This window comes from Orbicella faveolata, unplaced genomic scaffold, assembly GCF_042242905.1.
Source record: "Orbicella faveolata isolate gen_17 unplaced genomic scaffold, um_ofav_v1 contig_24, whole genome shotgun sequence".
Classification (NCBI taxonomy): domain Eukaryota; kingdom Metazoa; phylum Cnidaria; class Anthozoa; order Scleractinia; family Merulinidae; genus Orbicella; species Orbicella faveolata.
Window position 1 is genome coordinate 9,276,699 of NW_028301552.1, and position 19,301 is coordinate 9,295,999.

General features: G+C 40.6%; 1 protein-coding gene across 1 annotated transcript; it reads right to left on the reverse strand.

The window, feature by feature from the left end:
• Positions 1–592: 592 nt before the first annotated feature.
• On the reverse strand, positions 593–17,632 carry LOC149110283 (putative skeletal organic matrix protein 5). The gene is made up of 4 exons (XM_089291707.1): positions 16,423–17,632; positions 16,290–16,329; positions 1,321–1,447; positions 593–1,233 (listed from the first exon to the last, which is right to left on the reverse strand). The coding sequence occupies exons 1-4, from the start codon at positions 16,772–16,774 to the stop codon at positions 715–717; spliced, it is 1,038 nt and encodes a 345-aa protein (XP_089147833.1). The 5' UTR covers positions 16,775–17,632; the 3' UTR covers positions 593–714.
• Between the last annotated feature and the right edge of the window lie 1,669 nt (positions 17,633–19,301).

Genomic DNA, 19,301 nt, shown 5'->3' on the forward strand with positions numbered 1-19,301 from the left:
GCAGTCAACAATGTTCGCCATGAAATCAATCAAGGGTTCCTGACAAAACTTTTTGATAGGCTATAATGAACCAAGTTTATACGAATATGATTTTTATAATTGGAGCTTGAAAAACTATTAGATACGTCATGGAACGCATTATTTCTTTCTCCATTGGTTGGCTCGCGTGAATGGGTTTGGATCATCGTGAGCTGCGCGCGCAATCAGTCACGATGTAGCCTGCGAGCAGGCTCACGTTGGAGCACAAGCGCGCGCGCGAAATCGAGCGGTTAAGCCTCATCACCAGACTCCTCCCCGCCGGATCGCTTTGCTCTTCGCCGCTCGCGCGTGTGACTCAAAGGTGAGCCTGGCTAGTCCAGATGTACCTCACAGTTCATGTGGACAGTCATCTGTGAATGTAAGGTCAAAAAGCTTTCCTTTTTTCTCACAAATAAATGTTTTTCACTTAGGACTGTTAATGTAGAATGTATATTTTCATTCTAAGGGTTGTCTCTGACTTTTGGGGGCAGAACGTAACCAGGAGCCTGACGTAAATTGCTCTTTCTTCGATGTGTGCAGAATGTATTTGATGTAGAGCACCACGATATCAGTCGACATTTTTATCACTACATTTTATTCTTTTTCTACAGTACACTTATTCTCTCAAATCAAAGCGTTCATTGCTAATCGAGATGTTTAAATTTTTTTTGACTTAACAGCATCATATAGGTTTTGTCATTGCACCAAGATGTAGCCCATGGCTTTGATGTGTTTGTTTCCGTTATCTGGTGAGTGCGTCGCTTGGTTTCCACAAGTGTTGGAGTCATCAAATTTCCCTCCGGTGCCAAACCCGATTCTGGAATCACAGCTGCTGCAGTCATTATCCTGATTAGCAACGATACCGATTCTTGCTTTAGCAAAGTTACGATTAGTACCTACAGCATTGAAACCTTCCTTGTTACCGTTGAGCTGTAAGGAAGCCTGTGAACCAATCAGCGTCTTCCACGTGTTACAACCCAGTGAGGTGTTGCGGTATTGCCCGTCAGCGATCAGTGAGTACAAAGAGTTGGCCTGCTTGTTAATGACAATTACGTTGATCTTTTGGCTGATCTTTATTCGAAGACAGATCTTGGAGAAGGGTGTGTTCCAGTAGGTCGGTAACTTGGTCTCTTGTAAGTCAAACCCTGTCCTTCCTCCTGCAAGATTGTAGCCATTTCTGTCGCTCCAAAATTGAGAATTGTAATGGAAAGTTCTCTGAAAATTGAAAGTAAAACTTGAGTTTTCATCCCACTGAAATGTCCACAATAATGACGATTTTCAGTAACTTTAAAGAGATTGTACCTTCGTTCCGTCAATCTTCATGGCCAGCGTCCATCCTCCATCTCCGCATCCAAAGTTTCCCATGTGACAGTAAACAGGAATTGTTTGAGAACCAAACATTAGTGGATACACTTGACTCTTTGAAGAACTGTGAGAGAAAAAGGGTTAGAGAGGGGGCTAGTCACTCAAACCTCTCACTCCTTGCGGTTACTGCCCCATTTTGTTATCATCTATTTCTTTCGCATTGTCCGCTCTGCATCGTTGGAGTTAACCTTCTCAAACTTATTAGTATCGAACATATTGTAAAAGACAAAGGGCTAATTACGATTATGTTATCTACACATTTATCAGTTATTACTGTCAACACACTTCGAAATGTATTACTTAGGTATTTAGGGGACGGGGTACCCCCTCATATCGGCTATATAGGTATGTCCAGCCTCAAAGCGTATGGTTTTTTAAGAAATTTTGATCAGAAATAGAGTTTCAATTTTGGCCATTTTGGTCTCAAACTGGGTGTGGGTTTTGCACTCTAGTAGTATAGGTATGCTTTTTAGAAGAAGTTATACTTCTTTCATCATTAAGACCAACAACTAAAGTCATTCGCAATACCTTTAACATCATTCTGAGCAAGGAAACTAAGGAAGGTCTGAAACTGGGTATTAATTTAGGAATAGGGTGGGAAAATCGCAGATTTTGGTTTTAATTAAACTGAATAGGGTAAGCCCTTTGGGAAGCGGGTTGCACAGTCCCGTCAAATGTTTCATAAATTCAAAGTATTATGTTTGAGGCTAAATAACGCTAGAGGCAAAAGCACTTGACGCATAATTTTTCCATTTCTGTGTCAGGCAGCGCTTGATTCGAATGGATGCGGCATTCTACGTTTCCTTGTCAGTGAAGCAGTTTACACAGTATATTTTTCTTTTCAAGAAGGACGTCTTATGTCTGACGACAGTTGTGCAATAAATCCTCCACTTTTACTTAAATATTTTATGAAGCTAAAATACAAATGCTATCGGTGTTTTCATGAAAACCAGCTCTTGAAATGCTGCGGTACGTCAAAATACAAATTTTCTTATTTTTAAAAGCGCGATCTTAGAAGTAAGGCTACTCGAACTGTGGCGGAAAATTTGACAAATTCAACTAAATCCGGAAAATGTCGCAATATTGCAACGTTGATTAAAAGACGATGAATTAGTTATCTTCCTCACTATATCGTATCTGTAGTATCGTCCAAGCGCCCCAAGTGCATGCGTATTCTTTTCCCGTAAACAGCCACAGAAAAGGGGCAGGATTGTTATTCCTAACGAATGTTCTGATTGACCAAAATTACCAAAATTATGTCGCTGCAAGAGAAAATGAGGGGACAGGGTGGGACGTTGCGGGCGTTGGCTGGGATAGGTGGATTCTACTATAGTTATTTTTAGTTTGAGGCGGAAACGAAAGTCTATTTCCCCAGACATCCGCATGATATCTGTCTTTCACCCATTGATCAGCGAATTTTGAAATGGCGGTCTGCGTGGAAATACATTTTGTCAACAGAAGCGCCTAAAGAACCCAAACCTATTTGGGATAAAAACGCTGGGTGGAAAAAATATCAAAGTTTGTCCTCTGAGAATTTGAAACAGCGAAATCAGCGATGACAGCAAGAAAGAATTTATTTGCTTTCTGTATAACAACATGCAGAGAGGTATCGTATTGTTCGATATTGCACCATAACATGAAATACTGTTTCCATCTGTGGCGATCCTGATACCTCTAAACGCATCGACGAAAGAAATCTTAGCCCACCGAAGAAAACTGTTTTGGTTCTCATGGCAAAACTGTTTTTAACTCAGCGACAGAAGTAATTCTGGCCGAGCTGCAAAACAATTCGGAGGGTAGCTAAAATATTTTGAATCCAGGAACCAAAACAACTCGAAGTCTAACGATTAGCGACAGAAATCAATTTGAATACTCTACCACAACAAAGCGATTTCAAAGCAATTTCCAACCCTGCGACAGAAGTTTATTTTGAACAGCGCGGATAAAACAACTCGGAGTGTAGCTATCACCCTAGAAAATAATTCAACAAAACAACAGCTCGGAGCAAAGTGATCAGCGACAGAAATAATGTTGAACAGCGGTATAGTGACAAAATAGCTCGCAGCAAAGCGACCTATGACAGAAATCTGGAATCCAGCAACAAAGCAGCTCGAAGTGGAACGACCAGTGACAGAAATAATTTTGAATACAGCAACAAATACCTTGGAGAGTAACGCTCAGCGAGAGAAATAATTTTTGAATGCCGGCACAGCGACTAAACAACTAGCAGCATGGCGATCATGGGATTGTAGCAACAGAACTAGTTGTGAATACTGGTACAGCGACAAAACTGCTCCTGTAGCTCTGAGCAAGCGGTCAGCGACAGAAACCCGGGCAGAAATAGGTTTGAATTCACAGAAAAACAAAACAACGCTCAGAGCGCGGTAGTGGTCAGCGACAGAAAAAATTTTCAATTCAACGACAAAATAACTCACATCAAAGCGACAAAAAATGATTTTAAATCAGCAAACAGGGTACACTGAACTGAGCGAACGGGATAACTTCTTCTGACTGCTTTTCCAACAGAGAAAAACAAAACCGGAGGTGTCATCTTCCTTTGATCATGTTCATGCCACGTTTTCTTCACCTTCGGTTAATTTGCTCTAATGTAAGCTTTCTATCCTTAGTGTGAGCAGAAAATCTCAATGCCATTGCCAATAACAATGTCAAAGTCCATCGGCTTGTAAACTCCATTTGAAAAAAGCCACAGTGCATAGTCCATAACAGCAGCCGTTGCTAAATTGCCTGATCACCTTAAGAATGTTGTCATGCGGACGTAAAAGGGAATGTACTCCCATTGTTTTCGGCAACCCTAAAATAACTTTGACATCGGTCCAGTATTTTACCCCAACAATTCAACCAATATATGCAGTGCACTCGCGTTAGAATATCTAAAATGTAAAATCGGAATGTTTTAACTTTTCGACCACTTTCCTTTATCCCTTTGAAAATGCAATGCTTACAGGGGCTTTTTTGCTCCCTAAGCTCCTGTACGTTTTCCAAGCGAGGTATTTTGCCGTAAAGAAAGGGAACAAGCTAATGAATAATATTAGAACAAGAGAAAATGAGGGACAGAGAGGGAGGCTCCTAGTCCAGGCCTTGGGATATGTCAATTCCGCTAAACGGTTATTTTAGGGTTGCCGAAAACAGCGGGAGTGGATTTCCTTTTACTTCCGCATGATACCCAGGCGGTGTTTGACACGACTCGCAAAGCATGCCGGGAGAAGTTTTCCCTGGAGCTCATTTTCATCTGATCGCTGAACGGCAAGCATCTCCACGCGCTGATGGTGAGGGTCTCCCAGGGGTTTTGGGGAACAAGGGAACATTGGCGAAAAATTGAAGGGAACAAGGGAACATTAGCCATTTTTTGGGAACAGGGGAGCAAAATTCGAAAAATTACAAAGGGGAACAAATAACGAAGATGTGTGGGAGCATGGGAAAATAGGGCAATTTTGGAAGGGAACAAGGGAACAAAGACCCCCCCTGGGAGACCCTCGATGGTGATGTGGAAATATGACTTATAGGAGGTTCGTTCGCATCCGATGCTGAAAGATATCTGGAATGACATCCATATGAAATGTTCCGCACTCCAAGTAATAGCTGTAGATGACTTCTGCTTGATTTACAAAGCCACCATTTTCAGTGCTAAACAGATGATTTTAGGAATCGAAGCTTCGCGGCTCGTCGAATCTCTACGGTTGAAAGATAAATTATTTCCGTTTCTGATCTCTTCGAATTGGATCTTAACTTGCCGGAATTGAACCTACCTTCGGCACTTTCCTTCTTAGATATCTCGACTTGTGTGTGCAGTGTATCAGTGTATCGCTGGCCAACAACATGGTTGTTGACAGCTATTATGTTTTCGTTCGACGATAAGAGAGCTGAGAAGAAAAACCTACGAAGGAAAGGTTTGAATAATTCGAAATCAAAGCAATGTTTTGTCCTTGAAAACTTGTGTAAAGCTTGATTAATCGAGTTTCGCCCGCTGTATTTCCTTATTAACCAAAACGAATCATAAACAGCTTGCTAATGAGCTATGGCTCTTTCGAAATAACAAACATAATTTGCAATAAATGAAATTAAAAAACTAGAAGCTTAATGGGAAAAGTAGGGTATGTTTTGCTTCAATGTAAGTGGTAAAAAATAATTGTATTCGTCCCCTGTACCAGGTCACGCTTCCAGCAAATTTTTGTTCAACTTACAAATCCAAGATTAAATATGTACTGCGTGGATCTATGTTGTAGACAATGGGATAACACGATTTTGGTCTTGTTCAACTTCCTTGAATGTGTTTAAAGTAAAAGGTCTACAAATGACTTTGCCTCAGACATTGCCACTGGCAATATCAGTGTTCAAACTGATGAGAGTTTGAGATTTCTCTTCGCCTAGTGCTTAGGTGTTAGATGTAACTTGTATCTGCTCCAAGTGTCCATTCCTGGGTTCTCAGTACATGTGAGGCCATGTCAAAGGGAAATCAGGCTCAATGGAAAGAAGGCTTGGTTGAGTTAAATGAAATCAATGCTTTGGACAAATAATATACCTCATGCTATTTAAAGTGGTTGCAACTAAAATTGCAGATGGGAGATGTGAAAAAAAAAACTGACTTATATTTACTTGCAAATAATAATTCAATTCCAAAGTATGCTTTTTAACCTGAATATTTGCAAAGTACTGACAAGCACAACAAAACACCAGCAAAATAGCACAAAAACCATATTCTGGAAACAGCAGCCAACATTACGTTCACTTATAAATTAGTAAACTGGAAGACTGTGAATGATAGGCACGGTCAATTAGCAATGACTGAATTGCTCATGGTCCTGTGCCTTCATTGCATGTCCTCATATCACAACTCTGCTGAAGTTTAAGGTTCAATGTAACTTGTGTAAACTAAAGGGAGCTCCTTATCCAGTGCTTTGCAGGTCATTTGAAATATCTATCAGTTTAAAATTTATTATTTAATGCAAGTCCTGTGATCAACAACAAAGTGATCATGTACCGATATTAACATTTCCTACATTGGCTGTTAAATATTTTGCTAAAAACAGTCTCCACAGCACTTCCTCGTGTTGACTCGTAATGACTGTGACCAACTGAATTCAGAGTAATCTAGCATGTAGCTGTATCCTAGATCGTCTATAGTGAGATGTTTTGACTGAGATAACTAAATTGTAACAACATTTTAAAATACAAGCAGATGCACTATATTGAACACTTGCAGTAGCTCTCAAAACTTGGTATTGCCATGCAGCTTTCTAAGTAGTCACCTGCATTATGTCATTATTGTAATACATTCGTAACCGGAAGTTGTGTTAAGTTGTTGTTTTACCCAAGATGCTTAGAGAATAAAGTTGTTGTGTTGAGCAAGCCTAGTCAACTTGTGTTGTTATGTCACCGAGCCATACTTTTGCTAGTATGTTTCATTTTAGCGACGAGGATGGGATCCTCTACATGCACGAAGATGTATGAGAAATCCAGTGAAGTTTTGATTTTCTCTGTGTGAGGAAAAAGGTTTGTTTTCGACCGAGGCAACTTGATCAAAGTTTGAGCTCGTGCTATCAAAATGGCGGGAATTGGATTGTTTGGTCGTGTTGGCGAGCTCAGCCCTGAGCGAGAGACTTTTCGTTCCTATGTGGAAAGAATGGAAATGTTCTTCATGGCAAATAATATTATAGAAGAAACAGGCGAGGGTAAAGAGGAAGCCAATCTCGCAGTTGCAAATAGAAAACGTGCTATCTTTCTGACTGAGATTGGACCCGAAGCATATTCTACCCTGAGCAATCTGCTGGCACCAGTGAAACCAAAAGACACTCCTTTTGCGGACATTGTCAAAGCATTGGAGAAACATTACAATCCAGCGCCATTGGAGATAGCAGAGAGTTTTCATTTTGGAACTCGCTATCAAAAACAAGACGAATCCATCAGTGACTTTATTGTGGCCTAGAAGAAGTTATCGATTCATTGTAACTATGGAGAGTTTCTCAACCGAGCTCTGAGAGACCGTTTTGTGTGCGGATTGAACAATCCCAAAATACAGAATAAACTTTTGAACACCGAGGATCTTTCTTTTGAGAAAGCGTGCCAGATTGCCAAGTCAATGGAAATGGCAGAGAAGAACACCCAAGAATTCCGTCCTGTCAGTGCAAGTGATGACAGCCAAGGCATAGTAAATAAACTGGAAACTGTAAACACTAAGGAACCCTCATGTTACCGGTGTGGTGGTAAGCATGCTGCACCTAAGTGTAAATTTAAGTCAGCAAAATGCTACAAATGTAGCAAAGTAGGTCACCTTGCATCAGTTTGTCGCAGTAAAGATGTTGAGTCTAGCTTGAAAACAAAACAACCAGGAGCTAAAGGTACTGTTCATAGTGTCTTAGAATCAAACACAGAAGGTTATGATGATAATGATGAGTTAGGTATTTATTCCATGTATGCAGTTGGTACAGACAATCCTACCAACAAACGTTATACTGTAGAAATGACCATGTTCACCATGTGCAATGGAAGTAGACACTGCAGCTGATTACTCAATAATGAGTAAGAGCACACATTCTCAGAAATTCAGTAATTTTCCACTTCGTCCATCAAAAGTTGAATTGAAAACCTATACGGGTGAAACCCTTACAGTGTGTGGTGAAATGCTGTGTGATGTAGTGTACAAGGGCCATGAATATACATTGCCAATTATTGTAGCTGATTATGAGAAGAAGCCTACTTTGCTGGGAAGAAATTGGTTAAACCATATAAGGCTTGAGTGGGGTGAAATATTTAGTTTAACAAGATCCGAGTTGGAAAGTGCCAAAAGTCAACTTGATGGATTACTAGTTAAACACAGTGAGTTGTTCAAAGATAGCTATGAGGGCATGAAAGGGTTGGAAGCACACATCACCATGAAAGATGGTGCAAAGCCCATATTTATTAAGTCACGTAGGGTTCCATATGCACTAAAAGATGAAGTTGAAAAGGAGTTGGATAAATTAGAGAAAAATGGGGTAATCGTTAAAACTGACAGATCAGACTGGGCAAGCCCAATAGTAGTTGTGCCAAAGGCTGACAAATCGGTTAGAATTTGTGGGGACTACAAAGTAACCATCAACTCAGCTGTTGAAGATGAGCAGTATCCCCTTCCCACCCAACAGGACTTGTATGCTGCCCTCTCGGGATCAAAATTTTTCAGCAAACTTGATTTGTCGCATGCATATGCTCAGCTAAGTGTTGATAAAGCAAGTCGTGAGTACCTGACAATTAGCACACACAAGGGACTCTATTCCTACACTAAATTACCATATGGGGTTAAATCAGCACCTAAAATATTCCAAGCTAAAATGGATATGATTTTGCAAGGAGTAGAAAAATGTGTGTGTAAGCAGGATGACATTCTTATTGGTGGTGTCAGTTGGCAGGAGAATATCAAAATCCTGGCTGAGGTATTGGAGAGGTTGCATAAATATAACCTGCATTTGAAGATGGCAAAGTGTGAATTTCTGAAGAGGGAAGTTGTCTTTTTGGGTTTGAAGATAGATGCTGAAGGTTTGCATCCAGTTGAGGAAAAAGTAGATGCTGTAAAAAGGGCACCAGTACCACAAAACGTCAGTGAGTTGAGATCTTTTTTGGGCATGGTCCAGTACTATCACCCATTTCTACCAGGTTTAGCAACCACACTAGCACCATTACATGAGCTCCTCAAAAAGGGTGTCCAGTGGACATGGACAAAAGAGTGTCAGCAAGCATACGAAGCTTGTAAACAAGGTCTCACCAGTGATGCACTGTTGGTGCATTATGATGGGGACCGTGATATGAGACTTGCTTGTGATGCGTCCAGCTATGGAATTGGAGCAGTTATTAGCCATGTGATGGATGATGGCCAGGAGAGGCCAATAGCCTATGCCTCTCGGACACTGAGTTCAAGTGAAAGGAACTATGCACAAATTGAGCGTGAAGCATTATCAATTGTTTTTGGTGTAAAAAAATTTCACCAGTTTTTGTATGGGCGTAAATTTACCCTGATCACTGATCACAAACCACTGTTGGCAATTTTCAATCCAAAATCCGCTATCCCCACACTAGCAGCAGCTCGAATGCAGAGGTGGGCTCTAGTACTTTCGGCGTATGACTATGAGATTGAATACAAAAGATCTGAAGACCATGCCAACTGTGATGCTCTCTCAAGGCTACCACATGAGGACTCCACAGTGGGAAGTGAGGGTGTGGTCTACAGTGTGAGTGTAATTGATGATGATTTTCCAATCACTGCAGAAGATATAGGAAAGGCAACCCTTGTAGATCCTGTACTTGGTAAGGTACATCAATTTGTGATGTCAGGTTGGCCAGAAGGGTGTCCTGATGAGACCCTCAAACCCTATCATAATAGAAGAAATGAGCTGTCCTGTGAACGGGATTGTGTCCTTTGGGGCTCTAGGGTGATTATTCCACCAATCTTTAGAGCCAAAATGCTGGGGCAGCTGCATTGGGAACACCCCTGGTATATGTGGTATGAAAGCAATTGCTCGTACATGCATGTGGTGGCCAAAAATGGATCAGGAAATCGAGGAAGCAGTGAGAGTATGTACAGTATGCCAAAATGTTAGAAATGCCCCACCCAGTGCACCCCTGATCCCATGGAAGTGGCCAACTAGACCATTTCAACGGATCCATATTGATTTCTGTCAGAAGGGTAATGATTACTTCCTTGTAGTAATCGATAGCCACTCAAAGTGGATTGAAGTGAAACATATGAGCTCTACAACTACTGAACGGACTATTGATGAGCTCCGTTTAATTTTTGCTACTCATGGTTTACCTGAAGAGGTGGTGTCTGACAACGGACCACAGTTTACGTCCATTGAATTTGCCGAATTCATGCGCAAAAACGGCATCAAGCACACGTTGGTTCCACCCTATCACCCTCAATCTAATGGGGCAGCGGAGAGGTCTGTGAGAGTTGTTAAGGATGCTTTAGTTAAACAAGTGCTTGAGGGTAAAAAGGGCATCTCTATGAAACACAGACTTGCTAATTTTCTATTTCGGTATCGCACAACCCCTCACAGTACAACTGGTGAGACCCCCGCTGAGTTGATGGTGAAGCGTTGCCTAAGAACAAGATTAAGTCTGATTAAGCCTAATCCGGCACAAGTTGTAGAGAATAAGCAAGAGAAACAGAAAATGTATAAGGATTTGAAATGTAAGAGGGGAAGATCCTTTGTAAGAAATGACAGGGTGCGGGTACGAAACTCGAGGGCTAATTCTAAGACTGATAAGTGGATTCCAGGCACTGTAATTAAAGTTTGTGGGCCCAGAACCTATGTAGTTAGGACAGGACACAAAACCAGATATGTGCACACTGATCACATAATAAGAGCACATGATAATGTACCAGATGATGTCAGTGAGCCAGATGTCGTAGTGCCTGAATCAAGTGGTCAGAAAATAAAATGATGATAATGTGAATCCTCTCGATAGTACTTCTGAACCACATGTAGATCTGCCTGAAAACGAGGATACTGTTGTATCTCCTTTAGTTGTAAGTAGTCCACCTACAGTTTTGCGAAGATCTCAAAGGATTAGAAAACCAGTTGTTAAACTTAACCTGTAGCTGTAGGTTATCACTATGTCTTGGGTATAAGTGCATCCTGAAAATCTGGGGGAAAGCAGTGTAATATATTCGTAACCGGAAGTTGTGTTAAAGTGCCACTGAAACGAAATTTTCGTATGTGAGATTTTTGCTTAGTAATAAAGTTTCAACCTTACTTGGAAAAACTGCGGACTTTTTTTTCGCATACGGTAAGCGAAAACTGCTTTTTCAGCCGTTCGAAGTTGGCAGGTTAAGTCCAAAACTGGCGGCCATCTTGGCGCGGCCAAAACAGCCTAGTGACGTCACTGGTTGTATTACTCTCATGCCGCGCTGAAAATTTAGAGTGATTATGGGAGAAGAGAATACTGTTCGAAGCCCCTCAAAAAACATCTTAAGGACATCTCAGAGCTGTAAAGCAGATAATAACAGTAGCCTTAGACAAGAAGAGGTGGAGAGTCGATCCTGGGGCTTTTCAGTCTATTTAATTGGATATTTGCAGGACATTTTATGTAAGCAAGCAAACGAGTGGGAGTTCTTAGATCGCAAAATGATCGGGACTCTTGGTGAAATGGCCACCACTCAATTAAAGAAAACCTACACTCATAAAGTAAAAAAGACATGAAAACAAGAGAAAGCGGCTTTTGAAATTGTTATCCGGACTGCTGCTGCACGAATCGCAACAACAACGCTTCGAGTTTCGAGTCGCTTCGCTTCGAGGAAACCGGACGCTTTGTGAGTTTCACCGCGGACGAGATTGTGCTACAGTGACCTTTAGTCCAGTTGTATCTGTTACATCCTACAAGTTATCAAATCAGCAACAATTTAAGAAACCCTCTTCTTTTATGTGAGGGAGCGAATTTAAACTATAAAGGTAAACTAAGCTGCCATGACCCTGCAGGTATGTTTTCAGGAAACGTGAGAAAGCGTGACAATGTCGACGGCGAAAGGTGATATATGCAAATTAGTTCAAATTCTGTTTAATAAACCTTCGAAAGGAGTGTAAACTAGTGACGTTTTAACGAATTGCTTTGAATTTGGATACCGTTAAATGAAGATCATAGACATAAGTATGTGCTAAAGAACTCAAAGTAATCCATCGACCATGAAATATTGCAATTGGGAGATACGTGTAAAAGAGAAGCGAAATTCCCGCTTTGTTTACACTGATACGTATGCGGCGATAAAGCAAACCCTGCTGCGGATCACAATTTTCAAAGATACATTTTGTCTACCACAAGAACTCTCACTTATTAGTATCATAAAAGGATGCCCTCTGTATGCAAAGAAGTACTCGACTCAAAGTTTGTGGACCGTTAATAACTTCGTGATTGTGCGAATGGCTGATGCGCTTACGGCTTTTACCGCAGTATAGTTGCCGAGGATATATTCGAACCTTGTGTAATAGACCTTAGATAAACGTGAGAATCCAAATTTCAGAACCAGGCTGAAAACAGACGACGAAATATCATGTTTAGGCTTTAGGACGTGATATAAAAGTTGCCACACTCGTCTTCGAAACCTCCAATCGAGTACTCAAGATGTTCGAAAAGTAACTGAGCTGTTCTAATCTGTAGCATTTATTTTGGTGAATCTACACTCTTTGGCGCCCTCCAACGTTCATGATATGTATTTCCTGTCAAGACGGGACAGAAATTACAAGGTAGAAAACTAGCAGGTATCGACAATATGAAAAATAGACTTGAATAAATCAAGTGAAAACAAGAGAAAATCTATAGCGCTTCTTGCGTGAATACAACCAGTGACGTCACAAGGTCCTTAAATTCGGTTCCAGAGCCCGGACACAGTTTTGCTCCAAAAAGTCGATTTCAGCAGCTAAAAAAAGCACTTTCCGTTAGGATTTGACAGAAATAAAGTTCACCATTATTTTAAGCACGTTTGAAACTACAAATTGGGCTAATAAAAGAGAGTACGAAAATTTCGTTTCAGTGGCACTTTAAGCTGTTGTATTACCCAAGATGCTTAGAGAATAAAGTTGTTGTGTTGAGCAAGCCTAGTCAACTTGTGTTGTTATGTCACCGAGCCATACTTTTGCTAGTATGTTTCAATTATCTATTCTGTTTTGGTCTATTCCATTCTAAATTTGATATCCTAAACGGCAGCATGCTGTAGCTTTCTTTGTTAGATCACTACAGTGTAAGTGGATAAATTTAGTTCTTGGGAAATATAGCAAAGTTAATTCCAAGCCCATAGTCTTTTAAAATACCAGCGGGTAATTCAGCATTTGCTTCAATCACATTGGCTGGTTCTGCTCCAGGTGGGTTGACAATTATGCGTAACTATACACATGAAACACTTATTATTTATTAATGTATAGTCTCCCACTACTACCAACATTCAAAGGAAAACAAGCATAAACAAGTGGGAGATCAAAAATGATCAGCCATAGACGACTGAACAATAACATCCGATCCAAGAGTAGTAAATTTCTGTTAGAGATAACAATTCAAGACAGGCAGTGGTCATGATAGTGAAAATTCACTGAAAATGAGATGATATCTTTAATGGACTAGCATCCAAAGCAGGATCCAAAAATCTTGAACATCGGCCAAACAAACGGATGACATACGCACTACAAAAAAAACATAACAAGAAAACATTAAGATGTAAAGGGAACGAACCGAGCCACAAAATAACAAGGGTAGAAATCACACAATCACTCCCGCGAAATACCGCAAACATCTGACAAATCAAGGAAAATGCCCCAACTTCAAGTCCGATTTTGACCGTTAAAACGGCGGGGCCCGCCTGGACCCGCCGGACTTTTCTTAAAGTTCAACTCTCGAACTAAAGCTTCACGCAAAAAAATTTCACAACACTGATCCCTGTTACCCTGCAAACGACCAAAAGAATTTCCATGTCAAGCGCGTGTGGTGAACAAACGTTTTCAACATAGCATAACTTCCATTGACTAGTTCTGATGCAAAAATTGCTTACCTGCACTTGAGGCTTGGCAAATAACTGGTCTAGATATTACACTAGCAGCTCCTAGAAAAGGTTCGTTTGATTCTCATGATGACTGCAGAAATCGGTCGAGAAACGGCAACCTACTCTCCATTCGCAACGAAAAATGTGTCCGCCATTACTCCGGCTGAGACGACATATGATTGGTCGAATACTGTCACGTGAACCGTGTCCAACACCGTCTGCATGATATCATTCTTAAAGTGATCAGGCAATTTAGAAACAGCGGTCCACGGGGAAATACGCGTTGTCGCTAGAAACGCCTTTTGCGGGTACGTTAGAGAGAGTTGGTATTTCTGGATGGATAAATCAAAGTGGGAGATATATTTTCACAACTCGTTGGAAATAAAATGGCACATGCAGACGGGCGGAAATGTAGTTCTGAGTGGTCAACAAAAACAACAAAACGTTCCGGCGGAACATGTTGTAAAGGTCGTGGCTGCTGTTATGGACTATGCGCTGTGACTTTTTCAAATGGAGTTTACAAGCCGATGGACTTCGACAATGATGTTGGCAATAACAATGAGATTTTCTCCTCACACTGAGGAGAGAAAGTTCACATTAGTGCAAATTAACCGAAGGTGAAGAAAACCTGGCATGAACATGATCAAAGGAGGATGACACCTCTGTTTTTTCTGGTTTCCTCCGCTGGAAAAGCAGTCAGAAGAAGTTATCTCTTTAGCTCAGGTCAGTGTACTTTGGTTGCTGGTTCAACATCATATTTTGTCGCTTATATGTGAGTTATTTTGTTGTCGAATGGAAAAATTGTTTCTGTCGCTGATCACTGATCAGCGCTCTGAGTTGTTCTGTTTCTCTGTGAATTCAAAAGTATTTCTACCCTGGTTTCTGCCGCTGATCGCTTCGCTCCGAGCTGCAGGAGTTGTTTTGTTGCTGTACCAGTATTCACAACTAGTTCTGTTGCTACATTTCCATGATCGCCATGCTTTTAGTTGTTTAGTCGCTGTGCCGGCATTCAAAATTATTTCTCTCGCTGAGCATTACTCCAAGGTATTTGTTGTTGCATTCAAAATTATTTCTGTCACTGGTCGTCCCACTTCGAGCTGTTTTGTTCCTGGATTCCAAGTTATATGTGTCGCAGGTCGCTTCACTCCGAGCTATTTTCAACAGAGCATTTTACAGTTGTCTATTCAGTGACCTGACCTTTAAATGGCAGCGAGGCTGGAGCTGACCTTGTTTTGATAAAGACCTCACTGTTTTTGTCGTGTAAGTCAAGTTATTCTTATGCTAACTAGTTGGTATTTATATGAGAAAAGCAGAGAGGCCTGTATCAAAGCAAGGTCACCTCCAGCCTCACTTGCATTCATAGGCCAGGTAACTAAGCACACAACTGTAAAATGGACTATTTGTCACTGTACCGCTATTCAACATTATTTCTGTCGCTGATCACTTCGCTCCGAGCTGCTGTTTTGTTGAGTTTTATCCGCGCTGTTAGGGCCGTTCAACCGTCGCATGGTTAGGAATTGCTTTATTGCGATATAGTATTCAAATTGAGTTTTGTCGCTAATCGCTAGGCTTCGAGTTGTTTTGGTCTCTGGATTCAAAATATTTTAGCTACCCTCCGAATTGTTTTGCAGCTCGGCCAGAATTACTCCTGTCGCTGGGCTGAGAGTAATTTTGTCGCTGGGTTCAAAAATAGTTTTGCCGTGGGAACCAAAATAGTTTTCTTCGGTGGGCTAAGATCTCTTTCGTCGATGCGTTTAGCGGGATCAGGATCGCTACAGACCGAAACAGTATTTCATGTTATGTTACAATATCGAACAATACGATGCTTCTCTGTATGTTGTTATACAAATGAAAGCAAATGCATTCTTTCTTCTTGTCATCGCTGATTTCTTTCATTCAAATTCTTAGGGGACAAACTTTGACATTTCTTCCACCCAGCGTTCTTATTCCAAAGAGATTGTGGATTCTATCATTTTTCTTTAGGCGCTTCTACTGACAAAACCTATTTCCTCGCAGACGGCCCTTCAAAATTCCATGATCAACGGGTGAAAGGTATCATGCGGACGTCTGAGGAAATAGACTTCCGTTTCCGTCTAAAACTAAAAATAACTTAAGTGGAATCGACATTTTTAGTTCTCTGCCTTTATAGTTTTATACGATCAATCATTGTACATTTTTAGTTTTAATTTCTAGAATTTACTAGGGCCGTGGATTACCTGTAAACTAGCTGATTAGGTAAGCGTAAACCCCACGTTAAATAAAGTATCGTATCGTATCCTATCGTATCGTATCGTATCGTATTGTAGGCTAACTATTATAATAAAACGACTGCAGTACATATTAAAGGGTATTTTTTACTTAGTGAGAGAGATTTTAGCTGTTAACTTACGGGTATGTGTCATACTGTTCTTTACAAGAAGACACAGGACCTGCTGGAAACGAGATCAATAAAACCTAGGTTAGATGTTATTTTCAAAAGTTTAGTTTAAAAAGGAAATCTTATTGAAATCAGTCTAGTTTACCTGGTGGTGTCGGCTGAGGAGTGCTAGTAGAAGTTTTCTTTACCAATGCAATAAGGTTTTCCAGCTTTGTTTCCAACGCCTTAACGGCTGAAATCATCGTATTGCAGCAGTTTGTAGGTGTGTGGTTTGGTATCATGTGGCTGGCTTGAGCCGTCAACGCGAGCAAATTTGCACTAAAACAAGCTGCGAATAACAGCAAATGCATTCTTGCGGATTCGCCGTAAAAGTGATTTCGTGTCTCTCCACTGTCGGAATCCTGCGTCTGAATTGATAGAGAGCCGTCGGGTTCTTTTTGTTGGAAAAAAGATAGTAATTTCTGAAACATGATTTTGTCACGCGCACTCAGCCACATCCAATCAACTTGTTCCTAGTTTATTTTTAACGTCACTTGAAGGACACTTAAAGTGCACCTAACCCCAAAAACGTTTTTCGCTAAAACGAATCCACTTGTTATTCGAAGCATTTGGGCGAAACAAGTTTTGAATTTGGTTGAATCCTCGATTTTCTATGCCCTTTCAAAGTCGCGCTTGAAGTGTTACACGACCGCGTTTTAGGGAGTCTGGGGCGGCGGTTGCTGATGACGTCTACCCAGGAACCAAACACAATGGCGCCTCAGTCAGCTCTCTGTATTTGCTGGAGAAAATGGAAAAAAAGACTGATCGTTCCAATATATTTTGGTACTAAAACGGTCATGTTTTGTTTCAGAATCATTTCTTTTTCGTCACTGGAGTCAGAGTTAAGTTTCGATTCGGAAGAATCCGAAATAAACTTCGATCGAGCACGTTCGACAACTGTGAACTCACTGCATAGAGCTCTGAGAGCAATTTGCAATATTTCAAGCGACGACGGGGAAGACTTCTTTGCGGACGAGCTGCTTGTATATTAGAAATGGAAAGCTAGATACGAAGTGGAGGAGCAGGCAAACGAAAAGCAGTAAAGAAAACTCAAGGACTGCTTCGGATCGGTATAAAAGATTCTTCCTGACCACTCAAAACTGACCATAGTTTAACTATAAGATACTACTGTACAATATTCAGGACATTGTTTTTCCTTTATTTTAGCTTGCATTTATATATGTCTTTCTTCTTTTATGATAATAATATCGTCTTTAATGTAAATATTAATTTAAATTAACTTAGCATGCGGCCAACGCCAACTTACATCTACGTAACAGTGACCAACTCGTAAGCTCATTGGCTAGTTTGGTCACTGTACACAATTAAATATTGTTTCTTCTAGTTAATTTCTATCTGTATTTATTTTTCCTGTATCATTGTTAACCATCTTTTGTTAAGTTGTTTTTTTTTCTGTAAATAGTGTGCGATAATAAAAAACTGAAAACTGAAAAAACTGGATGGTAATTTCGTCACCTAAACACAAGATTCCCAGGCGTGTTTATAGCCCGATTACATTTGTCCTTAGCGAGAATGTATTTTGTCAAGGTATGGTTGTTCTATTAAATCCAGTTTGTGTTTTACTCTCTGGAATGCTTCATGTTTATAAGAGCGACGTAAGTGTTGCAGTTTTCGAGACTTGATGACCTCCAAAACACTGGCTTCGATCGATTGAAAATCGCAGAATTGTTTGGACCTGTATTTTTGAAGCTGCGGGAAGCAAAGGCGGAAGGAGACATTTCATACATTTACCGATTTCACATTGTCACACGTTTTAAGTCGTAACTCCAAATAACCAATGTAAATTTTTCTCAAAGTTTGCAGTGAAATTCGTCGGATAAGCGAAAAGGATGTGTTCCCTAAGCGGTCCGCAGGTAATGTTACGCGGTCATATTTTCGACACTATTGCACAGGATGTTTGTCGCACTGCTGATTTTCAAACCTTCGAAAAACTCTGTGAGTCTAACAGTTTTGTTATAATGTAATTCTTAAGGATTAATCTTCGACTTTTATCTTAATCGAAAGAGAAATAAGTGTTGGTTGGCGGCGTACAGTTGCGACGTACATTTACATATCAGTACATAGGTCGTAACGCTTCTTGATTGATCACACAACTTTGCCGGCTATGTTATAAATACTACGGGAGTGGAAGATATAGGTTGTCGGTAGTCCTTCTACAAATTGCTGGTTGGCTCTAAGCAGAAAATTTTGAAAATAGCGTTTGAAAGTCTGCGGAACAAATTCCTGTGAGAGTTCTTCAATGGTTCTCACGGACTCAGTTCGCTTGTTTCGGTTCGACAAAATCAACTACCGTTTACGTCTTTATTGTAGCATTGACCGCTCATCGCCAGTAAATTGCACAGTATATCTTTCTTTATGTCTGGGATATTGCTGTAACAGCCGATAGCACTTCTGGAAGGCGTTTCTGAGCACTTTTCGAATGTGTACTGCACCATCCTCAAGGAAATGAGAGGGCGTGAGATATTCGATCTTCCTGGGTAGACGTCACAACAGCCGCTGGACCCATTCTCCTCAAACTGGGTCGCGAAACAAAATGGCGGTGTTTTAAAGCTATTTTCGAGATTTCGTCGGGGCACAGAAAATCGAGGACTTAACCGAATCCAAACATTTTTTCGCATAAGTATTTCAAATAACAAGTAAATTCGTTTTAGCGAAAAAAAAATTTGGGGTTAGGCACACTTTAAGCTAAGTGGTTCAAGTTGTTATTGATATGTAACCTATGCCGCTTTCAGAAATTACGAAAGCTTGTCAGAGAAACATTTCGATCTTCCATGTGCTTTACATTAAATCAAAACAAGTGCGGTGAATCCCAGATATTTTTGCCTTCTTAGGTCACTCAGAATCTTTCACTTTTAAACTGACTACAGCAAGAGAAATATTAATTAAAGAAAAAAAAAGGAAATCGGAGCTTGTGGGAGGTTGAGTGTCACCATGCTCATTACAAGATCCAGTGAGGTTTATGGG